Below are 26,817 nucleotides of genomic sequence, written 5' to 3'. Positions count from 1 at the left end.
TCCTGCCTTACTTTGTATGTCGGAACCACATGATGGATCATTTGAGTTACATAACAGCTTCCCATCTCCCTCTTTCCTTCGTAGTTTAAAGCACACCCAAAAGGTTTGCCAGTTTTGAACCTTGGGAGGTTGGTACCCATCCTGAATACCATCTAATCCAGAAAAACTAGAATTTAAGGAGGTAACCCAGGACTGTATAAATTCCCAAACCTCCATGTCTTGTTATCTTGCCCTTTGCTAGCTGTCTCTTATCTGCTGTTTGTATTTGCTTGCACTAGAAAGAACAATGAACCAAATCTTCCCCATGTTCAGTTCTTTTCACAGGATCCTGAAATGACTCTTGTATTAAAATCTTCCTCTGCTGCTTAACTAAACAAATTGTCTTAGCTCATGTTGCCCAAAGACAGAGGTGGATAGTGACTGCCAGAAATCAAGTAGCACTGTTTTAATTTTCAGTCTGCCCATCTATTTCTTTCCCCCATGACACAGACTGTGAGCTCTTTAGAACAGGACTTAGCTGTGTATGTTTGATTCTCTAAGACATCTTTTTGTTGTAACCTAAATTATGAGCTGTTTAGGACAGAATCTTGTGTTATTATTTATCTGTAAAAATTCTAGTATACATTTTAAAATCTTTCACTGTTTTTGTAACTGATATAAATAAAAACAAGTTTGTTTTCTTAAAACTTGGTCCAATTTATGTTGTAGTACTTTTTTCGGTATCTTTATATAACACTTAGTATTTCTCATGAAATAACTTACAGATTAAAGCTTGGAGGATCTAGCACTTTAGCTGACAGCACAGTATGTCTTTAATTATTCTGCCTTGGATGAAGTATTCCTCTTTATTAAATTTACTTCTTCTATTAACATTGCACTGTTGTACTTGCCAAAAGGAGATTCAAAACATGCAACTAATTTTTTTTGTTATGTTTAATTAGGGCTCAGCTCAGCAGTGTAGAAACCTCTGATACTGTTGGCTTACAGAAGAAGAGAAGTATACTTGAAAAGAAACTAGACAACTTCTGGGTTTTTTTTCTCCATTTTTGCTTTGGTGGGAAAAGTTGTTGCATTGCCTAAAGCTACTGCTGATGAAAAGAGCAGCTTTAGAGAATGAGAGTTTGCCAACCTCATTTCTCTGAACTTGGAACTCTTTTTAAATATCTGATTTAAAAAAAAAATAAAGCCCAAAAGAGACAGTCAAAGATAAATTTTAAGTTCTCTGGGCTTTTTTTCTGGTCATTTGAGTAAGCTCGTCTAAGAAGGTGTGTTAAAAATAGCAACAGTAAGGGGGAGGGGAAAAAGCTCCAAAGTTTGGGTAATGAGTTGAAAGAAATATATGCCCCTCATACAGCTTTCAAAACCTAGTTGACACTGAATATCTGACAGATTTTTTTAATTTTTTTTTTATAAACCCAGTTATGAATGGTCTTATGCTGGCACTTTTCCAGAACACAAACCCTTCAAGGGTGCGAGAATTAGCTAGTAACTGGAGTCTTTTTATTATTGGCCTTTGGTACTTGCCACTGATGTTAGGTAAATCCTTAATGATTTTTTTGTGTGTGTGACTTGTGAGTTTTGGTGCCACCGCTTCTCTTTAGCTTGCCTCAGCTTTGCTATAAAATAGCGATGAAGCTACAGTAGGATGCATGCAAACGTTATTTATTTCCTTAATATATTCAAGTAATGGTATTTATAAATAGACTGGCTTTATTTAAACAAATAAACAAAAAACCTGGTCATTTATCCCATGGTGACTAAACATTCAGGAATGATTACTTACTGGGAAATAGCATGCCCTAAATGTCATATCAAATTTGACTACTCAGATCTGATCTAGATTTCATTGAGATGGTTTGATGTTGACTTACATTGTGGGCAGATTTATCGTTTTCTGCTACTTTATATTTCAGTTAAATATTTATTTTGGCAGCATTTATTTTGCAATAAAAACAAAAGTAGTGTATTAACATAACTGTAGGCTAACAAAGTATTTTTTTATCCCTTATGAATATAAACATATGTAATTCTGAATAGAGTAATCTAGACTTTTTTTTACTAAAATTAGGAATATGAGTCACACTAAATTGAGTTCTCATTTTGAGACACAGATGCTAGCTCAGGTTTCTTTTAAAATGTATATAACTTTTTGTTTGACTTGGTAATAATCCATGTAGATGCACTTTTAGGTGGAAAGGTTATTTTTGTCTAGAAAATGTGAAGTTGTGTGCTGAGTTGCTATGTATTCGGATGCCTATCTTCCCTCATGATATGTTATCTGTTACAAAGGAAAAAAATATATGGAAACAGAAAAATAAACTCTAATAAATTCTGCTTAAACATTAAATTATAAAGCCAAAGGCTAAATTCTGATTTATTTTTAAATACAATAATTAATTTATGTTAGGAAGACTGGCTGACTTGCAAGAAGCCACACTGTCATTTTTAAAGACAATCAAAAGAAAACATGGATTTATTCTATGCTTGAAGAAACACAGAATAAAAATTTCAGAGTAATCTGCAGTTGCAAATGTGATGCTAAGATATGATTAGTTGTGTTAATTTCTGCAAATGATTTTAGTATTGGTAAAATGCCACTTTGATAATGTCTGTTGGACTGATACAATACACTTTAAAAAAATATTCAGGAAAAATTTGTTTGAGGTTTGGTAAGAGCATGATCCTGTCTTCTAATAGATCAAGACAGGCAACATGAAACATGAAGGCTGAGACTTTTTTTTTTTCTTCTTAAAGGAGTATATATTATTTAAACAGACCTTTGGGATTAGTTGAAATGCAAGATGCATGTCTGAATCCTTTTTGACAGGGATTTTTGGTTGCTGATGTACATCTAATGCAAGGAGTAGATATGAAACATAAAACTAGGGTTTCACTGAAAATTCAGTTCTCGTCTCCAATAACTCTTCTCTTCCCTTCACTCTAATCCCTGGCCTCTGTTCATCTCTTCGGGCACCTAACAGGACCTGTTTGTATTTACATGACCTAGCAACTGGAAAAAAAAAAAAAAGAATCTTAATTGGGATGATCTGTGCAGTTTAGTATTAAATTTAAATTAAAGTTTCGGTTCTCTCTTCCCCTATATTTTAATAAAGCATCTTTAAGAATATCTAACTGAGTTCAAAACCACAGTTTTCCAGGGTACTTTCCATACCATATATTCTCCATGTATTTAGGAGCAGACGTTTACTGGTTGGTGAGAATTGCCTTTACACAATGAAAACAAGGTCTTATCATGGGATGTGTTAAGTAGTTTGGCTGTGTATTTAATACGTTGCATCTCACAATAGGGTTCATTCCCAACTGGAGCCCTTGGCTGTTATTGCAATATTTGTATTGGATAGCAGCACCTCTGCAATGTAAAGGATAGGAAATGTGGGTTTGAATCTGCTGCTAGACTGTGCCTCTGGATAGCTGAGATAATTATCATTCTTAGGTTTTAAGAGCCGAAAGGACTGAAGTCCAAGCTTTGTTCATGTCTTGTGTAATTGCATTTTAAAGTGAGTTGGTAGGGGTCTTTGAACAGTACAACTAGAGTAGATCCAGATCTGACTGCAACTTTGTGGCTCTTAGTCACAACACGTTTGTAAGGTATGTGCCTGTCATAGTCTCTGTCTTATATTTTTGTTTGCTTACAGTATCTTCAGTTATGTATTTAGCTTTATTTGCTGCAAATGATGCATTTTTAATTTTTTACAGGAGCAATGAGTCACAGATCTTTACAATCCCATCAAGTTAAGGATTTTTTTTTGTATTTATGTAGTGTTGTGCTCCCTTTTGAGTTTTGTCAGTGACAATGGCAATGCACTTATTGCTAATAATTCTGCCTTGCCCAGAACAGTATATTACACTTCTTTGCAATGTGTAATGAGTGCATATTTTTAAGTTGGTTAGATGGAAAACAGAACTGATGCATTAGTAATCCTGTTTTGTTTTGGTTGGCTTTTTCTGTGGTTCATGGCTCCAAGAAAAACATGTTGTCCAATTTACACACAAAGGGAGAGGTAGGATGTATCTTTCATATAATATCAAACTTTTCAATGAAAAATATCAGTATGTGTTGTTACCATGTGCCTGCAAACACACAGAAACAAAGACAGTGTTAGTATTCCATGCGAATTGCTCATTTTAAATTTAGTCTCTTAAAAATACCTTGGTGCTTTATTTGTTTGAAAATTTGCATTTGGAACAACTCGAATAATGCACCTCTAAGATTTTTATCCTAAATATCCATATTGAAGCAGAGAGATTGTGGCCAAGCAATCCTGATACAGAATGCACGGTGCTTTTTGGGCTCTGAAAAGTATGAGTTTGTCAATATGTAATGTTTTGTGTATGGCTGCCATTGCTCCATGTGAAAGATCTCTTGGATGTTATACCCTTAAACCACCAGCACAGGCAGCGACAATCTTCGTGGCAGAAGATTCTTCCCTAAATCACACGTTGTTTTAGTATTTCAACCTGAAAAGGAGCTAGCATAAATCCAAATTCTTCATCGCTTTAGCACATTTGAATCTGCTTTACTCCTTTTCTGAGGAAGTGTTGAATAAGATCTAATTCACTGTCACTGGTGTTTAGGTCTTCCAAGTTGAAATAAATGTAGTGATGTCTAGGAGACAAGTCTCTCTTCCATTTATATGTAGTCCCATTTATATGGGTCCCAAAAATCACCTAGTCAGCTTGCTGAGATGCAGCAGTCAGAATGAGAGTATTTTGGATTATAAAGATGATTTGTTGCAAGTTCTTGAGTGTTTAACCTTTTCACAACTCTCTTCTGTAGTAAAACTGGATTTAAATTGCATTTCATGTAGATTACATATTGCATTTTTAAAAAAAGAATTAGTATTGTATACTGTTAGGGTTCTGTTCTTAAGGGTTTTCTCATTATCTTCCTTTTTATCTAAAAATCAAGTTTACTTTTGATCCAGGAAAAATGTGCAGTTTTGTTTTCAAAGCAAAGGGCGTTTGAAGGGAGTAACGTCTTCTACCTGGAAAAACATTTTTGTGATACTTCTATTACTTCTGCATTAAAAATAAAATAAAATCAAGTATAATTTGGATGATGATCGGATGTTGCAGATGAACTTCCTGATGGCTGAGTAAAAATTGTTGTGCCTTATCAGAATGTTAAGGGTTTAAAAAGAAGCATACATACTGGCCTCTGTTGTTTGATGGCTTGAAACTGCCACGGGTCTGCTGGTCCTGTGCCTGCAGTAGGTTTTCTAGGCAAGGTCTTGGATTTGCATTGTGGAAACATGCTGGCCAAACAGTGAGAATGATTTTACTTTGGTTTAAGATGTCTGGGAGCAGAAAAGTAAAGTGCTACCCGTTGGCCTATGTTTAGTTCAAGAGGAAGTGTCTGAGAACTTGTTTTATGTTTTCTGGAAAGAACTTGGAGCAAGGAGACAAAAAACCCAAGCAAATCACATCTTTCTTTTTACATTCTCCTTTGTATCACTTCTGCCTGGAGGAAGGAGTTCTCTTAACTTGTATGTTTTGTACATTACAAGAGTTTAAATGCAACCCCCTAAACTAGTGGCTATACTGCCCTTGAGCGAAAGAGGCCAGAAAGTATTTTTTCATTTACGCTTAGTGCCAAGAATGTTTTATTTAAGGTTTCATATTTTTTGGTTTGTAGAATTAATTTACAAAGTTGTTGCTTTTACTTTATGAAGGTTATATAAAATTATTGATCCTTCCCAAGAAGAACCACATTGTACAAGTAAACTTCCTATTCATTGGGAGTTGGATTTTTACTTGCAATATCATAATACCATATATGGAAAAGAAATTGCTCTTCCAGCTACTAGTTCATCAAGGAATGATTTTGTACAAGTCTCTTGTCCATTTTATATTAAAAGAAAATAGATATATTTCCAAAAACCCCCAGATCTGTTCTGAAAATTAACTCACTTCACTTTGCAAATGGGGCATCTGTCTGCTTGTAAGAACCTGATAGATGTTTGCTGCAATTCAGAAAGCAACATGAAAGTTTGAGAACAATGTAGCGGGGGAAACAGAAAAACCGGAACACAGCTGTGAAAGTAATACACACTTTTAGTAATATAATACATTTGTGCTTACAAAATCTGAGTTGGTTTCTGCTGTTCTACAGTCTATAAGTAAACCAATCAGTGCCTGAAAGGCCAGAAATATGTAACACAAGCAGACTAATGCTTTTTGCTTCCAATTCCACAGAACGCTTTTGTTCACTTACTTGATCTTGCTGTCTTTACTGTAGTGGAGGGGAGGAAGGTTTTCTTTTGGACTCCCTTTTAGTTTACATTCAAACTGCCTGTAGCATAGGGCTCAAGGATGACTGGACTCATGACAGCTTTAAATTGTTACTCAAGCACATGTGAAGATGTTTTAGAATCTCAGGGCCTCCAGAGCTCTGCTATCAGTGGAGAGAAAGGAAGAATGATTTTGCAGAAACTAAATACAGACAAACCCTGTAGGCTTTTAAATTGAGGACTAAGCTGTTGCAAAGAAATAGCATGACTGCTTTTCAAATGTGTTGGAAATGACAGAACCAAGGTGTCCTGGAGTGTTTAGGAGAAGGTAGGGAAGCTGAAGAAAACTTGCTATTGTCTGAAATGGTTTTGAATTTCTTCTTGTGTATTCAAACTTTCTTATATGTGGAATAAAGGAATGTTTCAAAACATGTAAATGCCTGATGCAGATTCGTTACAAAACGTCACCCAGTGATAAGTGGACTATATACAGTCTTCTTTAAACAAGAAATCACAAGAAATCGCTCAGTTACTTTTCCAGTCAGTGAATCTTTCTCTGTTTTATAGAGGAGGCCGTACTGTTTGACAGAGCCATATACTCATCTGATGTATGTTGACACAATGTAGTTGGCATTAATTGAGCGATGCTAACTGCTTCTTAATTGAGACTGTTAGCTGAAACTCTGTCCCAAAACTCACTGATAGTAGTTGACTGCAGATAGACAAGAATAGTGAGTGTGTTGAATTGAATGATCATGACAGAAGATGAAGAATGAAATTGAGTGCTGAGTCTGAGTCCGTATGAAAAGCATGCTGTTAAGTGAAGGGCTGGAGGGTTTTAAACGTCTGTCGCAAATCCCATGCACTTGTAGCTCTCTTGTTAGTTCTGCTGCTGGTCCTTTAGGTTAGCGGCTGGTGTAGAGAGCTGTGCCATAATGTTTATCCTCATGTATGTCTTATAACAGGATTGTCACTTTAGAGTGTCAGATTAGAGCTCATTCAGCTAGGGCAACAGCAGCAAGAGTAGTTGGTCTCAGGACAGTCTTGTCTCTTCAGATTTCCAGGGCAATCACTTGAAATTTATCTTAGTTTTATAGAGCATTTGTTCAACATTATATTGTATAGAGTATTTAAATACACTATGAGTGCTTTTCCAGAGTGGACTTAAGCATGTTGTTCTTCTGTCACTTTTGAGGGAAGCATCTGTCTTATTCTCTAGAATTGGTGGTCCTTGATGCTCGAGTGTATTGTCCTACTGTGGTTGTTCCTACTTTAAAAAAAACAAACCAAAACCAGAAAACCACGACTAGTATATAACGTGATTTTTCTATAAGAAGCTATTCAAGTTTTGCAGCTTTTTTTTTGAGCTGCCTACTTTGAAATCTGAAAACTGAAGGAGAGAGCAATAATACACTGAGGCTGGGCACAGTTTACAGCCTTTGCCAGCTGTTGCAGCTAAGCAGAATGTAAATGGCAGTAGTGTTTGTCGGCAGTAGGCTGTGCTGTCTGTTCTACCTGGGTTACATAGCTCTGCAGCTGCAATACCCCAGCACTATGGTACAGGGAAGATTCACCACTGGAGGATATGATTTGTTTCCTGGAAAAGATACTAGTATCATTGCTGTTAACATTCCTACGTTGTGAAAAGGCTGTGTCACTGTAAGGGAGTGCATTGGTAGCTGCAGTCTCAGATTAAGTGAAGTTTTAAAGAACTGTTTGGCTCTCTTGAAGTCCACAGAGTTGCTTTTGTGGGTAGAACTAAGGTTGTTCTGGTTCCTTAATTATGTGCATCCTTAACATGGTTACTTAGATTTCTCCTTCTATTTAACACTAGTGTGATTTTTTTTTTTGAAGTTTTACTGTTTGGGCATTTATGATAATTGTGGCTTAACTTGGTATGAAACCACATACAACGTGGATTTTGATTCAATGTAGTTTTTATAGATAAGCAAGACTTCTCTTTACAGAGTTTAAATAGTTTTGTAGTTTAAATACTCAATCCTTGTGTTAGGCTGAGGATTTAAAATTTACTGTATGTTGAAAACATGGCTATAATTTGCTGAAAGACAAATGTTGTTGGCAAACTTAGTTTTTACACAATAGGTCTGTTAAAAGACCCACCTGTTTAGGCTGTGTGACACTGGGGGAGGAAAGAAGCCTTAATTTTTGCAGGAGAAAGAAGAAGCTAAAGCTGTAAAAGGACTTGAATACCAAGGTGCTTCCAAACTCCTGCTTCACATGTTTTAGTTAGAAATTACATTCTTCTAAGCTCCTAGATGGTTCGTTCTTAAAGTGTAGAGGTACTTAATTGTTTTGTTTGATGAGGATTTTCAGGTCTATGAAGATTTATTTTAAAGGCATATCTAAAAATGCTGCACTCTTGAAGAGAGAGCAAGTTGGAAATGACAGTTGGTGGATCATACTTAAACCCCAGTGAGTCCTGTGAAGTAGGCATCATGTTACTTCTTGATACATTTCATTTGGTGGATGGTCTGAAAAAATGCCTTATGAATTATGCTCCACACAAAGTGATAGAAGGACCAAGTAGCCAGTAATTCAGTACTTGAATTGGATCCTTTACGTGGTTTGGGGTACCTGGATTTGTACCTTTTGCATAAATCTAGCTGTCCTAAATACAGTACAAGAGTGTTTGTGAATGAGTTAGTAGTTTAAAATATGTCTGATGGGGAGAGATATCAGCACTTGACCTGTAGCAGTATTTTGAATGGAAGGATGGACTGCTGCTTAAAAATCCTCGGAGAAGACTTTTTTTTAAGCACATAATTTCATGAAAAGATTCAGAACATGTCTGCCTAAGGGTGAAGAATTGTCCTTTGGTAGCCCAGAAGAGAGTCAGTATGTCCTAAGGAGGAGCATTTAACACTCATCTCCAAGTTTGCAGGGAAAAATCGGGCTGGTATTAAAACTAACTAATTTTGCAGGATGTAACTTGGTTAAATTTTAATCTTTCTCAGTTAAGTTTATAATGAGAATCAAGTTAATAACTGTAACACAGAATGGCATGGAATTTATTATGTTGCAGTGTGACATGAAGTAGAGTTGCAAAACATCCTCACGCTTAGCTAATTAAACTGGCCATCAGCTCTAGATCTTTATATAACAGTATAAAACCAGTATTCCCAGGCATTTCAACTAGTTTGTAATAATATGGTAAGCTGGTCAAAGTAAGTGTATTTTTTGTGCAAAACAAGAAGCATACAGCTAGCTAATTGTACTGTGGTACACCATGTCTTACATTTAGTTACGTGAAAAATTCTAGTTAAATACGCTTAAAGTGGAATTGGGAACAGGGGAAATCTTTGCATGTGCTGTAGCTGAATTCATGTGCATGCAATGAATTACCCAGGTAATTAAAGTTGTGTGGTACAATGAATGGCTTTAAAAGAGATACAAGAAAATTGCTTGGACTTAAATACCCTAAGTATGTAATTGCAGAAAATGGTATAAATTCGTCTTGGTGTCTGTTGTTTCTGTAATGTAAGTTATGTCTTGTGCTGTAACTGAATTTTGTTGCTCCAGGGTGTTTTGGAAGTGAGACAGCCCATCTTAATAGTTTTTTTGGTAAACAATTTTTTAAAAGGAAAACATGAACATGCTTTAAATGTTATAAAGCTAAAACAAATGCCTCTTTTCTTTGACTTCTTCACATACTCAAATTGCTGGGCATTTCAGTTTGATTCTTCATTTTCTAGTTTAAGCTGGTCTAGCTGGAACTCATTAAGCTACGTTATGCCTCTTTCAACTAGACGGAAATTTCTGTCATTGTTTCAGTTCTCCATGGAGATGGGTACCCAGTGATACTACTGAATACATCACAACTATGTAGTAGCTCACCCTGATAGAAGCCCAGAATCTGGCTCAGTTCTCTGCACTTTATGAACATTCTGCACTCCCAAGAACACATCATCTCCTGGTGTAAATTCTGACAGATTTTTTCCAACTAAGTGAAGTTTACCTTGGACCAACTTCTATGCAGCTTTTATTAATGAATTGAACAGTGAAACAGAGCTTACAAAGCTTGCAGATGATGTCAAGTTGCAGGAAAGAGTTGCAGCTCTTGGACAGTTTCATAATTTGAACTGATTAAATTGCAGTACCATCCCAAATTAACAAACAGAAATTAAACTGAAATCTGAAGTCTCCTTTTAGAAAGGAGAAATGAAGTGCCCAAACTCAGAACGGGGAAGAAATTATTAACAGTATTGCAAAAAAAGGTTGTGTACAGTCATTTAGAAATTCACTGTGAAACTTCGTTCTGTGGATGAGAGAAAAAAAAACCTGGGGATACAAATTCATGTTGCACTTTAATTGCAGCGAGGTGTGAACTGTCCACTTCTTTTCACATTTAGTAAGAATGTACTTGCAGATTAAGTCATATAGGATTTATGCAAAAGAGGGAATTTTTCATGGATTATTTTTTCTCTGTATCATCTGGTACGCCGTGACCTGTTTAGCCTCATGATACTATAACCAATATATTGAAGCTGCATGGTATTTGATTGATTATTCATAATGAAAACAATTGTGAAAAATTGTTCTCCATGTATCAGTTGATGATGGGACAAAAAACCAAATTGATTTTATATAGATACCTTAAGGAAAATTTTAGCAAAGACTTTGAAGTGCCTGGATAATAAAACACGTGTAGATTACAGATCTCCTTAGGTAGAATCTCATTTTCTAAGAATGAGCTTGACAACCCCATCCTGGCAATGGTTTAGCACTTGGATGTTTCTCTAGTCCCTGGTTTTGTGCAGCAGTGTTCTATGGATGGGATGGTGTTCGGATCGGAGAAAGGAGTAGATATATCCATGTGATTTTAATTCTTATTCCATAACATATGCCATTGGATGATCTGCCTGCCACAGGTGGTCCTCAGATTGATGAATCAAAGGCCAACTGTGCATCTAAAGAGCCCAGAGCTCAGTTTCAGAATACTCTATCACTTTCAGTGTGATGTTGCCAGGCATAATTGTTCTGCAGTCTCGCCTTATGGCTCATTCTTCACAGTCAAACGAGTCAGGAGTAAGTATAATCCTGCTCTTCTAACAGCTGAAGACACTGAGGCAGAGCAACTGAGTCTCATTTTTGAAGATCCCAAGCCTATTTTGCACAAAATATATACAATTATTGTCCCAAAGACCTGCTCAAATTGAGGTGTCTACCTTTTTTCATATGCGCTCTTAAAAGCAGGGTCTGGGTAACTATCAAACAGGTAGTAAGACTGCAGGTACTGTTAGTGTACTTCATGTGTGGCTCGCCTTTTCAGTTAATTTTATAGCTCAGATTTGTTATTCAGATCTATTTCTGACTAGGAAAATGTTTTATCTTAGGTTTTGAAACTGCAAAGTCTCTCGCACTGCATGGGGCATACGTTATCCTGGCCTGCAGAAATACGTCAAGAGGTAATGATGCTGTACAACGCATTCTTGCGGAATGGGTAAGTGAATGTATAGCGTCCAGCACTAAGTTGTATTTCTCAAGATGTGAAGTATTTTGTGCGCTACAAGCAGTTAAATAGCTATTACATTGCCAGGCAAGAATCTAAGGAAGAAGGCATTTGTCTTATTTTGTAATATCCTGTTCAGTCACTGGTATATCGGTGATAGAGATTTTTCATTTTGTGTGACCATATTGGACTGCAAATTATCCATGTTACATGCAGATGCCTTGTAAGGGTGCAAATGTTTGAAAGAACTGCTGAGGCATGTTTCGTAGTTCATTGGACAGGACATTTCCAGAACCAAACTGTATAACTAAGTTGAAGGAGAAGGTACACACTTGGATATTGGAGACAGCCACTATGTTGCCCGTAGTTTTTATACTATGGGATGTTTCAGGGGGTCATTCTTACACTTCTCAAAACCAAGAATGTTTCCCTCCTTTTCTTTCTTAGTCCATCAGACCCAACAGCACTGCTGCCAGGCAGTCCGTCTCAATGTTTTATTTCCTTCCTGTTTCTTCTCTCTTTCTTTAATTTTTCTTCCATTTTTGTTGTGCAAATACAAGCTCTTCAGTACAGTCTATTCCCTTGTTTCTCTTTGACTCCTAACTTCCCCCCTCCTTTTTTTTTTCTGATCTTCTAAGACCCTTATTAAAATTTATTCAGTGTTCTTAATTTATTCCTCCCACAATCATTTACTTGCTAGTAAGGATTGCAGGCTAGTTTTGTCTGAGCTTGCTATGACTGCTGCCTTCCAGGGGATAATCTGTTGACACAATCCTATACACTTTACTTGAATAATAAACCGCAGGGTTAGATTCTCGGAATTTTATTTCTTTTCTGCTAAAATTAGTGATGAGTGTTTTAGCTTTATTTCCCAAGCTCTGAAAAGATTTCAACTGCTCCCAGATGATATGGGAGAGCACTCAGTAGTATTAATATTTACACATAAGTAGTCTACAGAGAATTATATTATTTATTAGTGCAACCCGAACAGTGCTTATTTACAAGTATTTCCAAATAAGTGATGCTTATAATATTGCTAATTTTTGTAACCACATATTTCTTCAAGAAACAGTCTTTGGGTTTAGGCTTTTTTTTTTCTCTTGCCAGATGATATTAATGATCTACAGTAAAGGATAAGGAGGGAAAAATATCTTCCTTTCCCCTTCAATATGTCACACTAAATCTCTCTTCTTTTTTTTTTTTATTTCAATAGCTTGGAATTCCAAGAGAATTCCATCAGGGGCAAGCATAGCATGTTTTGCTTAAAGTTTATCTGCCTGTTCTCTTTCAATAGAACTGGATTGGGTGATATTCTGTCTTTTTAATTTATTAGTCCCAGTCCAGCTAAATATAGCTATATATATGTTTTTATGTAACCAAAATAAGGCAGTACTGAGTACCTTTTATTTTAAAAATATCCTGTTACCCCCTTAATTCTAAGCATATCTCCGAGCACTTTGAAGGCAACGGGAGTTCAGGAGTACTTGTCTTAATACCTATGTTATCTCACCAAAAGTTAATGAATTGTTAATTGAATTAACATTACTGAAGGTCAAATTACTTCAGAAACACTGTGTTTATTTACTAACAGTTTTCAAATTCTAATTGTTCAGAAAAGAATCTCATCTGTAAACTGGGTAGCTGGAAAACCTTCAATGCATCTTTGTAATGGCTTTGTTGTTGTTTATTGAGAGGGACTAATTAACTTTGATTATTGCACTAATATTATGGCACTTTGACAGTCCCTCAGATTTATGACTCTGGGAAAATAAACAAATGAAATGCAGGTGCTGGAGCAGAAAGAATAAGTTATTACTGAACTTTAATTACTTGGAGTGTGTAACCAGGAGAGAATTAGTTGATGAATTACAAGATGCTTAAAATTTACATCAAACTGTAAGCAATCTTGAAGAAAACAAACACAAAAACCTGCCCCAAAGTCAGTTACTGAAAACGAAGATACAAAGATTAATGTGATTGATACTAATATTAAAATATTGATGTAAAATATTAATTTTTAGCTAATAGGTGTAACTACAGAGCAGGAAGTTGTTAATTGAAAATTCTTTCCTAAAATTAAAGATTTTAAGAAAAAAGTCAACAACAACTGCATATGATTTAGATGAATTCTTGATATGTAGCTGCAACTATCCTGCTATAAAAGGGTAGTCAAATCATGCACAGTATTTGGATGCTCTCTTGTTCCTAGGGAAAGCAAAATTATTGAAAGGAAATTGGTTTACTTTTCAGTTTGGAACCAATTTTTAAAAAAATACAGCTGTTTAGGATGCAGCCTTACAAAGCCTCATCTTCACGTTACTTGGGTAGTATTTTTGGCAACAGTAGTGCTACCTACTTGTTTTATGTCATCTTGTAGATTTTTGAGATTAAGTCTCTGAGCTGCGCTATAAATACTGTCTTCCTCCAATATTCAGAGGGATGGAAGTTTGGTCAATAAGTGCCTACTCTTCAACTGAATGTCCAAACCCTGTTTTCTTCTAACTTGCATTAACTATACTTTTATAACTAAAATAATCTTTGTCATATTGAATTCTAGTGCGTTTGCATAAGTGTACTGTGTTGGTAATAAAATTGGTATTTCTATAATAACATGTATATTACCGAAAGGAATGTGTATCCTATGCTGGCTTTTCTGTGGGACAGTATGGTTTAGTACTTGGGGTTTAAATGTCTGACAAAGAATATTTCCTTTTTCATTCTTTTTGTTGTTTGACACAAAAGAGAGTTCCCCTAATTTTTCACGAAGACAAAATTAAAAATGTATGAAGAAACAAATGATGTTATTTCAAGTTTTGATACAGTTGTCTAATTGATGGTCTGTATTAACTAAAGCCTGAAATATATATGGAAAAAAAATGTAATTGTTAAACCAAACAACCAACCACTGCCAAACCACAACAACAAAACCCCCAAATCAAACCTACTGTAATGCAGCATTTAAAAATAAAGTACCGCATATGTAACAGTACTTAAGAAAGCCATCCAGCTTGTTCCCTTAGTGGGTCTACTTGTGGCATCCTTGTCTGACATGCCATAAACTGAGTGTCTGCAGAAAGACAGCTCTTCTTTGGGCCTGTTGTGCTTTTAAATAAGTTGGTAGGCAAAAAACCCAGTTTAGGTCTGCTTTTAATGAAAGCTGAAAATCAAGTTTATAAAGAGAAAATGGGACAGCTAAATGGCTTGAGAAAATCCAGTTAAGATTTAGACAAAACAGGAGGAATAATGGGAGAAAATAAATTTTTTCATGTTAGCTGCCATTATGTTTAAAAAACAAATTTAAACTGATCTTAATTGGCTGTTGGAGACAAATCTAGAAAGCTTTGTTTTTAATGATTTATGTCTAAAGAGCTGTCTTATAGAGTTTGAGCCATTTGAGTAGGGATTACCCGTATAAACTTGCTAATTACTTTAAATAACTGACATTTATTTGCAACCTGCAGTATTCTAGTTATTTTCTTTCTAAACTAAATCAGAATTTTGCTAATATTGCAAACAGAGGGTAATTGCCTCATGTAAGGCATTGTAAACAAGTTTTAATGTGGTGAGTCTAGTCTGTCAAATGTAATTTTTAGAGAGGTATAGTTGATTTATGTTGGTACAATCTAATGTTTTATATATGTACATGTGTATATAGAGAGAGAGAAAGGAAGAGAAGGTAGGTAAAAGAAGCAGATAAAAAGAGAGATCAGTACAGCCTTACAATTTGATATCTTGAAAATGAATGTTATTCACGCACGATGACATTCAATATCAGTTTAAAACTGTTTGATAATTTCTTGCTCAGAAAAGAGGAAATTAGAATTCTAGAGTTATGATTCATTTTAATCAGAAAGAAATTGTCAAACATAAATCTCTCCTTGAGTAGTGAAAAGGCCTGAAAGCAGCCAAGAAAAAATATCAATACTTTGCAAAGGAGGAATGATTGTTCCAATTCGTAGCTTAATTGACTTTAAGGCTTAATGAAAAACACTACAGTGCTGTTTGTACACATAGTTGCTCTGACGAACATTGAAATCTATGCTCCAGGAAGAGAAGCTAGGTAATTTATTTTACATTATTATTGATATAATTTTCTAATTGAGTATGAGCAGAATGTTTGGATAAGACTGCGTAGTTCCAGATGTTAGCACTATTCTCAAGAAAATACTTAAGAATATGAATGAATAAAATATTTCATAAATCACAGCTTTTCTTGCCAAGAAGCTCTCATTTATTTATTCCTGTCAAATAGTCTTCGAAGTAGATATTAAAAGATAAATTGTAAGTTTAATATTTCATAAAAAGTATAATGTTTCTTTTGTAATTATTCCTTAGTGTTAAGCCTACAGCTACATCAAAGATTAGATTAAACTGTAAGAAGAAAATTTGGGTTTCCTTTATATGTAGAAACACACAAGGTAGAGATGTGACAAGAGAGAATGGCTATGAAGAAAACCAACAAAATAAATGTGACTCCTTGCTGTATTCCTTTCCCCCAAGGTATTCTTCACCTAAGAAGTGATTTATATTCTTGCTGATTAAGTAACTGAATGAAATTAAAACCTGATAAGTGAGTCTTTGTATTCCAGCTGTAATCTTGCAAAGTGCAGAAAGATGAGAAGTGAACTAGGTACACTTACACAGAACATGGGCGACAGTTTTCATGGGTTGACTCTGTGCATTTCCTCTTCAAGGAAGGGGACTGATTTTCCAGTGTTGCGTTTCCACTGATGTCCTTGGCTTACGATTTTTTTTGTGTATGTGCTTGGAATACAGGATAGCTCTGTAAAATATTCTTCTGTCTTAGTCTTTTGGTACTAATGGATGCTAATCTTGATACAGAAGATAAAATTTCCTTTTCTATCTATTGGATGTTAGTTTTGTGAGCTTTTTCTGTAAATCAGTCAGGCTATTAATACACGATTTCCATATCAAGACTATGTAAGACTACATTAGAACCAGCACAATAAAATGTTCTCGAAATTAACTGATGTGAAGGATTCAGGGAGGACATCTCATCATGATTAGAGGCAGATTTTCTTTATGGAAAAAAAACTGAAGAATGTGTAAAAGGTGGATTTGGAGGTGTAGTAAATACTGAATGAAGCCACAGTCTGTTAGTACAGAATTAGAGTTTCAAAATGGGGCTAAATAAAAGCTCTTTAAAAGTAATGTATTCAAAATAGAAAATATTTCAGAATATCACACTGATAGAGCACATGCATTTCTGTGAAAATATTATTTCCGATATTGTGTTATCTTGTAATAAAGAATTGTTTCAAACCATGATATTCTAAAACTATGTATTATTGGCAGACATGTCATCACAGTGTAATATACAGTTGTAAAAGCCTGCAATGTATAGACGTATTTCATCTTCCAGTGCTCTGAACAGTAACCATGCTGAGGAATCAAGATAAAAGTAGTTATCCAAACCTTGCTATGGGGAAAAGGCCTTGCAGGAAGAAGCAGTATCTTTTATTAAGCTAACTGGTAATGCAATAAAAAAAATTCTGCGTCGACTTGTCTCACTTGCAGCTGTAGACATTCAAACTAAAGTATTATTGCCACTGCTGAGTATAATGCTGCTTTTTTTAAGGGTGTGATCCAGATCTTTCTGGAGTGATGGAATCTTTTAACTAACTGTAATTGCAATGGAATTGGACCCTATGTTACTAGCAGAGAATTGCTAGTATTAGCCTTAACCAGTACTGGTGCTAGTAACAACTGATAGGAAAGTATGGCCAGACTTTGGCCATGCAGTTCAGGAATTCAGTAAGTTCCTGTGAGTAATCTGCTCAGCTGGGACACCTTGAGAGTGATGTGTGCTGCAAAGTTATTTTCCAAATACAGATGGACAGTGACTTCTTAAATAATGATAGACATAGTTTTAAGCAGTAGCAGCATGCATACACAGCACTAATAAAAACTAAATGTAATACAGTCTGCTAATACGCTCAGTCAATACAAGAAGCTGGAAAGCGTTTGCTTTTGTATTTTGAAGTCTTCTGACGTGTTCTGAGGCGGCAGTTTCAGTTTGCAGGTGCCTACACTGGGGTGGTTGCTATCCATGTGGATGTGTCTCAGCCTGTCAGAACTATTGATCTTGTTCTCAGCGAGAAATCTGTGGTCTTCAAGTTCTGCCAGATTCATCGCTTAAAACCAGCTGTGAATCAGTGAATGTAGCCACTGACAAGAGCAAGGGCCTTTTCAATGATTTGCAAGGAAATTTGTGCTTAACCCCCCCAAAGTTAAAAGCATTAGACAGTTTAACCAACATTTACATGGATGAATTGTTGAGATCTATTTTTTTGTACACTATAAACATATGGCATGAATTTGCTCTCATTACAGATGCTGAGAAAAGGGGAAGGCAAATATTTATATTACATTCATGTTTTACAGTAAAAACACTGTTCAGTTTGTTTATACAGTTCCACTGTTACAGTTTTTATGGTTAGTAATGAAACCGCTGTAAAACAGTGTCTGAATTATATAGCAGATGTGTTAAGCCCCTAACTTTCAGGGTTGGGGCATCCTTCTGAATACTGATATCATTTAGTGAGAGAGAGTTGATGTTCTGGCTGCAGCTGGACTGTTTCATACCTACATCTTCATCTGTAGTTAGCTCTGCACTCGTACTGTACTAAAGATAGAGTTTTATTATCAAGATAAATACATTGATATTTTAAAGTAATTACATTTATGAAATGTAAAACCAATCAGAGTGAGTGATGCAGGAGGCTTTAAAGGATTTGGTGGGCATTTTCCAAGCATTTAGGAGCTGCTGTGGCTTGTATTTCCAGTAAACAGGGATAAATTAAAAATGTTCAATTAATTTGATGTATGTTTTATTCCTCAATATGGTTCTCTCAGATATTTTTATTCTGATTCAATTGATAGCTGAGATTCAAAATGAAATGAATGCTAAATGTAAAAGTGGATAAAAAGGAAAATACTTCTTAAAAATGTGGCTATATTTTAGCTTTTATCTACTTGAAAAGGACTGCAGATATATTGAGTCAGTTTATGATCTTTTCTATACTATATTCCGTGAAATACAGAGTTTTATTTACACAAAGATCATTAATGTTAATTCTTTGTATGCATGTGACAATTTACAGGAAAAATGCATGGTAAAAATAGCTTAGATCCCTGCTCAAGGCTTTTCAATTCTGGACTCTGCAGAGATTTACTTTTCGTGATACTTTATGTTCACTACTCCGCATAGACACATTGACTTCCATTGTACTGACAGCAAGCAAAGAATTTACTACTAAGTGTTCTCGGAACTCAGTTCTTATTTAATAAATGAGGGTTAAGGAAATAGACATAAACACTTTGTAGTGTTTTGGTTTTTTTTTTTGTTTTGTTGTCAAACTTCTGGTTTATGTTGTTGGCATGTCTTTAAGTAGAGAATACTTTTTAATGGTGATAATATAAGTAATAAATGCAGGAGAAAGTTTAGTAATGTCTAGCAAGGTAGAAGGGAGTTTGAAGTGATTTAGCACTGTGGAATTTTTATATGTGCAGGAAATGACGTTTAAAAATGTCTGGTAATATGAATGAAGGAACTACTCTGTAAAAGGCAGAAATCTTTGGTTTCCTTAATTTTTTTTCTCAGATACGAGGAAAACCCATATAATGAGGCACGTTGAAATAAATTGGGGCTTCTTTACAAACATAGATATGGCAAGCAGAAAGATTTCTACTAATAATGAAAAATTGGATGCTGGTGAAGGAAAAGAGTAGTGCAACAGATTAGCTTTATAGCTAGGAGAGATGATAGTATTTAAAAAGAATGGGTAAGTGAAGCTTGTTTTTATGTCAATACTAGGAAGAGGGTCTGATAATCTTCCAGTGGGGCGTCCATTGCTGTTGGTAAGCCTTTCTGATCCTGCAGTTCACTGCACCCTCATCAAATAATGGCAGAGTTTCTGCGGTTGTTACTGCCTGGTTCATCCATCCCTAGAACAAACCAGGATGCCAGAGAAAGAAAGGGTTTCTTACTGTAAGAAGCGCATGAGGACTGTTTAGGGAAAAAACCCAACAAAACCAAAAACTTGCAGGGGCACAGACTTTCAGAGATTTGAATTTCACAAGACCCTGCTAACCTGCCAATTACAGACTTCTTGTCTTCATGATGGTGACTATTATTTACTCTGCAGATGTTCTTTCCTTCAGAATGCCCAGAGTTTATTAAATGTGGAGGGATAAAACCAGAGTGTTTTTCATTTTTTGGGGAAAAAAAATCAATTAAAGATTTTTTTTTGGGGGGATGATATGGTCACTTTATCTCCTTTTGGTTTTGTCTTGTGCCAGAGATTCATTGTTCTTGAAAATATGCTTGAATAAGGTGGTGAATAAATGGTCTGGGAATGTACGGTTTACCCTACATTCTGTCTTTAATTTTGGATTTCTAGGCTGGATTGGAATGTTGTGCTAATGTATGAATTCATAATGCTGTAGACAGCTGATAGAAACCAACAGAGTGCTCTCATAGCTATGAGATTGTCTTTACTGGAGGAAATCATGGCAAATTCACTATGTTAAAAACTTTACAAAGTTGTCTTTTGAGTTGACTAAATTGCTTTTGCTCTCATAATTCTGTTCACCTTACATCATCTGCTACACATATTAAAAAAACCCATAATCTAAAATGCAATTTTAAAAGAAGTCACAGTATTTTACCATTCCTTAATTTTTTACTCCAGTTAGCAGAATTTTATACATAGAAATGTTGAGGTGATCTTTTTGGTGATTTGGTCTTTATCATAGCCCTGCTGTTCTTAATGTGGAAATGTGAGTCACAAAATCCCTATCATGCCTAAAGCTTTGTAATAATACTACTTAAATGCTGCAGGAGCCTTTTAATTTTTGTGTGTGTGTGTGTTAAGACACCTTCCCAAACAGGAACAAAAATCAGAATAACCCCTTTAAAACTGCACTTCATACTTAGTCTTCAGTTGAATGGCACTACGAAATACTGTTTGCTCAACAGTGTTGAAAACTTGTCTGTAGATGTCTGTCTTTAAAAACCCCAAACCATAGCCTTTATAAATCGACTTGAGTTTAGCTTATAGGGTGCAGAGAAGTTTGATTTTTTTTTTTTCACTGATACCTTACACATACTAGTGTAACTTGGGTTTGATCTTTTTCTGAACCTTTCTCTCTCAGAATCTATTTTCTACAACTATTTAGTGTTGTTGACATTGAAAACTTATTTACTATAGTCCAGATAGATGCATTCTTACATAAACTGAGTTCTGCTATCACTGGATTTCTGCTTGTCAGTTCTGGGAGAGGAGAGGGGGAATTAAAGTGGCTGGTTATAATTTTTTTATTTTTTTAACCATCTTCACAATTAATCTGATTGTAACGTAAGCTTGTAATATATTCCGTTAATGAAGAAGACAATCTTAGCTTATGGTAAATACAGTACTAAGTGTTTATAGTGCATTTCATATTTTACATGATTCCCTTTATAATTCTGCTTATCTTTTCATTCTAATTCCCTAAAGGATGTATAAAAGAACCCCTAAAGAGAGTAATTAGTGCTCTATTCCTTAACCAAGGCTCCTTTTGCAACAAGAAATCTGAGCTGCTTTTTAAAGAAGGCAGTTTTAAATAAAAATGCAAATAAGCTGCTTTGTAACCACATTAATTACCCACCTAGCCTCTTATTACCGTGTTTGTATTGTTTGCAAACACTATTTACAGTCGTGTGGAAATTACCATTCCTGGGCCGGAGGAAGGCTGTTGTTGGTAGGTTGTGCTTTGGAACCAATTAGAGTGAACCTTGTCTCCAGTGGGGCTCATGGGAGCAGGCATAGCCTTGCAATGTCAAGTAACGGCATTAACTCAGGCTACACAGGCACCGTGTTCTAATTATATTATTGGTCCTCTTTTGCTTCTGCAATGAGTTTCATTCTCTGCATTTTAAAACTAACAGGCGGCGTTGTGTCTTGCTAATGGTTTAATATGTGCTGTGATAATTTTTTATGAAAGTCGTGGTGAAATCCGGTGGGTCATTTTTGTCCCCAAATTGGTGGTCCTTTTCTTTAATTTTATAAAAGGTAAACAAAGAACTAATGCTTATGTTCACGATCTCATAGATTTCCATGCAAATGATTTTTCACAGTAAAAAACCAGCTTTATTAGTTTATTTCATTATCAGAAGTGAACAGGATGGAGTATCTGTTAGTTGTAAACAGTCTCTTAGCTGGCAATAATTGAATGGTCGTAGGTGTTTCAATACTTTGAAGAAACTGAATGCTTCATAGTAAAATGTAATCTTACTCGTTAAGCGAAGTGCACGCTTGTTGCTAACCTAGTACATGCTGCGTTCTTTTCTTGGTTTTCTGTGTCACTTATTGTGAAATGGGCCTTTACTCTAAAAATGCCTCAGAAATTAAGAGTAAACCAGAGAGATGTCTCAGCTTTCATGCTTTTAGAGTTATAAAAGTTTTCAGATCCCAGAGAGTTTAGTTTGATGGGTCACACGGTCTGTAACATGAAGAATTGGTTCTTTAAGATTAGTTTTCTTAGGCTTGTAACCAATCTGTCACTATGTTAAATGAGTCTTTTGAAATAGAGGAACTTTTCTTGGTTGAACTTAGTGTGGGAGAGAAAATGTAGAAAGATTATTTTCTTCCTACTTCTGAAACTGTACCGTGTATATCTGCAGCACTGTGACAGTGTGATAATGTTTAAAGAATACTTGCTGATAAAGACAAAAATGTTAAGGTCTGTATCAGTTCTACTGTAACACTGAATATAATAGAGTAGGAAAGTAGTAACTCCAGCACAGTGTAGTACAATTCTACATAACTGATAGGCATTTAAAAAAAAAAATAAAAAAAAATGCTCATTGCTGGATCACTAATAGTTTTTTACAGTGACAAGGGACTTATGTGAGGGCATCAAAAGAAGCCCTGACTTGGTTCATGATCCACAATAGCTTACAAAACTGAAGATAATTATCTGGTTCGTGACTACAGAGCAGCATAAATGACATAAAACAACCATTGATGGAGTTCAACAGGAATATAGAACATGTATAGAAAGTAGACTTGCTAAGTAGAGTGCTCAAAAGGTACTATTAATTTGTTTGCTTGTCAGTGATATTTCTAAATCTTTTATTACTGTGAAGCCAAAGCATCATATTTTTTGCTTAATTTATGATCCTTTCTAATTTCTCTTCATCCTTTAGTTCCCTTTTATCCTGATAATTGTCTTTGGAAAGGGTGAGCTGGGAACAGAGGAGTACTGGACTTTGCTTGATCCCCTGGACTTCTGTTTAATAGCCTGTTACTTTATCTTTTATCTCACTTTGTGATATTTAGTGTTAGCTGCAAGAAATTACACAGCTTGCTTTGAAAATCTCCATTTTAGCAATGTGTGATGAGAACTATTGTTTATCATGTGTCCAAGGAGAAAGTGGTCCAAGTGGGGTCCAAAATCATCATGGTTCTTGAGGTAATTTCAAAAACCAATCATTGAAACCTTTGGTGTGTCCCAGACATTCTTATTTTTGTATGAATTGGATAATGTATTATCTGCTTATTTAACTCATTGTGCTGAAAAAATGTGATGCTTAATTTATTAAGAGGCTGTAAACCTAAGCATTGTGCTGCTATTCAAAAGAATGCATATTTATCTTACTCATTAAAAGATCTGTTTCCAAAGCCCACTGAAAATACTAATTTTCTGTTGCCTTGAAGAGTTTTGGATCAGACCCTAAATATACCTGTATGCATGAAGATCGTTTTTAAGCGACAGAATTTTAGCTGTATGTCTGCAGCCATTTGTCCTCACTTAATTCACAAACGTTGAGATATCTGCCAATATCTGCCATAATTTGAGTTCTTTTAATGTCAAACATGGAAAAGTGATTGTACTCTCTAGTGCTTGGTGTTTGGGTTTTTTTTTTTTGTTTTTTGGGGGGGCTTTTGTTATTGGGTTTTTTCCTTTTTTTTCCCTCTGGATCTGGAACTGTGTTACTGAGATCTAGAGCTGTGTTGAGGGAGTACACACAAGATATAACCACCCTTTCATTATGAAGCGAGGTAATTTAAAAATCTTTAGTTTGTTCCTTTCTGGTTTATGTCTTGGAAGGACGCACTTCACATTTGTGCTTTCCCAGTTGTGTTAGAGGGGAAAGCATGCATTACTTCTGAATGCAATTTGTCCTCTTAAAAATTCATTTTGATTTTTACTTGTGAGAACTTGCCATGTGAGAACTCTGAACCAGAGCGAATTAGGTTTAATGCCACCCCTTCAATGAACAGGTTAACGCTTTCTTCGTGTTTTCTAAATGGCAACTCTTGTTCCTTTAATAGTACTCTACTGATGAGGGGATGTTCACAATGAAAAAATACATTGAAAACACAATCTAAATGTTCTGATTTTTGCACTAAACTGCTATTAATTTGGTCCCAATAAAGATACTCAGTGCATCATTTTGCAGAAGCAGCTTTATTATTCAGTATATAAAAATAAGCAATAGTGTGCTAAACTTGTTCTTTCCCGTATTTCATTTGAGGTTGCTGAGATACAGCATTAACTTCAACAATAAACTTTGCTTATCAAATAGAAGTATTGAATTAATGTAACAAAAGGAATGTTTGGGGGTAGTTTTTGTTTGTTTATTTTTGCTGGAGACATGCAAAACAAGCCTCGAACCACCTAAATAAATCTTGACTAGCTCATCCTAGCATATGAAGAGTAAAGGAAAAATTAGCATAAAATATGTTACTAAATACTTTTGTATTTTCATCAGTGTGCTTATCAAAACTGTTATTTTGAGTAAGAAAATAAATCAGGATTCCTTTACCTCAGACTTATACTTTGCAGATGCCTCTTTCAGGTCTTTCAAATCCTTACTGATATACAGATGCCAGCTATGTAATTTGTAGGGTAAATCTGGTCTCTTGGTATTCCCTAATTCTTATAAGGGATATATTGTGATCTGACTGTAGTTTGGTTTTAACTGAAACATCTTTAGATCTCTTAAGCCTTGAATATTTGTTGATTGTGATGACAAAGACCTGTTTGTACTTAAAGGTCTTAAACACACCATGTTAGGTACCTTCAAAGGAGATGTTAGATGAGTTTTACACTACAGATTCTTGACAGCTCGGTAGACTGGTGAGGCATATCTGATCCAGCTTAGTTGTATTGGTAGATGCTCCTTATGAAGATGCAATTAAACTGCTAAAAAAAAGCTTATAGTTAATATCCATTATTTTACGAAGGTGGAACTGAAAAAAAATGCATCTTGCTGATGCAAGCTTTATACATACTTGAAGTGCTATAGCAGAGTAATTGTAATAATAGACACTGCTACGAAAGTGCAGCAGGTACAGATCTGGTCTCAGCAAATAAATATACAAACACTCTTTTTGTTTGGTCTTAAAAGAAAGCATACAAACGACTTTGTTTCCTTGCTTTCTGGAGAGTCATCTCTAGTCTGATTTCCCAAGGAACCAAGGCATGCTCACTCACTGCATCTGCCCTTCCTTGTCTAATAGCTTTTGCTCCCATGGAGTGTTTAGAAGCAAATTTTTAAGAAGGATAAAAATTCTTAGGATAATTGGGTCCCTGTAAGCTTTATGAAAGGGTAAGCGTGCAATCAGTGGGCAGAACTGAAGGGACTTCAGGCCCTCAGACATCGGAGAACCCTTGAGAATAGGTGGGAAAGAAAGTACAGGACCCAGTTCAGGGAAAATTTCAGTCTCGGCTTGTATCCTGCCATGGTACGCTGGGTGTTAGGAGTTCGCACAGAATTGCTCATCTGCTGTAGAACAACAACCTGTATACTACCTGCAACCTCAAAACAGGACATCCGGAGAATTTAAGTGGTGGTGACCCTCTCTGTGCCAGGGTGACATTTATGCCCTGTGTGGCCAGCCAGCTTTAAAATTTTACTTGGTTATACTATCTTATAATTTTTAGGAACTGCTCATTAATGTAGTCATGTTTAACATGTTATGGTTACAAACAAAGACATGAATGTGTGTACTCATTTCTAATTAATTTGTGTAATTATGTTTTATAATCTAGGTGTTTGCAAAGCAGAACGTGGTACACCCCATTTAGTGTCTGCTGTAGCTAATAAAAAATAATAGAATGAAATAAATCTTGAAACTATCTTTAATTGTAAGTATAGATTAGTTGTAAATTATATCTTTGTTATGTTTATTTTTAATTCTGCAGTGTTGCAGGTTTGTAGAGCATACCAATTAGTGTAGTTATTCGAAGTAATGATGAGTTAATTACTGTAAATGCTGAATGTTATTTCTGTGACAATTTAAAATACAGTACTGAGATACGTTTCTTAAATGTAGGACTAGAAATAAAGGGAAAAAGGAAATGGTGACAAAAATGAGACAGGTTAATGTTATAAAGATTTTTTTTCAGCATTCGAAGTGATAATGTAGATAAGATAATTAAAAATACATGAAGAAGTATAACAATTAAGAATAAAGCGTCAGCATCTCAACTAATACCATTCTAAACGTGGACACGAATGAGGTAAACCTATATATTTCACTATGCATTAATGTATAAATTGAGAAAAGGCAATTTGACTGAATTCATCTGAAACTGATTACTGTTCTAACGCTGCTTCTGTTCACTCGGTGAAGCCTCTCTTGCTTTGTAACTCGTCTCAGGCTGATTGGTAGCCTTCCATGTCAGTACTGCTTCTCTGCTACCTAAGGCAGTCAGTGTTGTCAAGTTTGGTTTTGTGAATATGTTTAAAGAGTAGAAAATGCCTCTAGCTTAAAGTAGAGTGTTTTCTTTTCTGATGAACAGTAGTAAATCCTACCATTTTGAAAGCTGTGTAGTATACCTATGAGAAATGAGCTGATTCACAATGTTTCCTTGAGCGTGCACACTGTAAGAGATATTAATAGCTTCCTTCAGCAGTGTCCCACTTAGAGTAACTTTGAAATGCAATATTTCATTCTGTCCTGGTTAAATTAACCTTAGATTTTTCCTGTGAAATGGCATGACTACCTAGAGAAAATTTGAAGTGTACTATGTACGTTCACACTGTAGGGGGGGAAAGGTATCCCGGGTAGTATTTATGCA

The 26,817-nt window shown here is 35.4% G+C and overlaps 1 protein-coding gene across 2 annotated transcripts in view; it reads left to right on the top strand.

Moving 5' to 3' along the window:
* WWOX (WW domain containing oxidoreductase) overlaps positions 1-26,817 on the top strand; it is a 526,712-nt gene that overhangs the window by 17,280 nt on the left and 482,615 nt on the right. For both annotated transcript variants that reach the window (XM_054840346.1, XM_054840345.1), the window contains exon 5: positions 11,606-11,712. In XM_054840346.1, coding sequence (XP_054696321.1) covers positions 11,606-11,712 — 107 coding nt within the window. The remainder of the gene's footprint in view (positions 1-11,605; positions 11,713-26,817) is intronic.

Source organism: Grus americana, chromosome 13 (genome assembly GCF_028858705.1).
Source record: "Grus americana isolate bGruAme1 chromosome 13, bGruAme1.mat, whole genome shotgun sequence".
Lineage (NCBI taxonomy): Eukaryota > Metazoa > Chordata > Aves > Gruiformes > Gruidae > Grus > Grus americana.
This window is presented reverse-complemented; position numbering and strand designations above follow the sequence as displayed.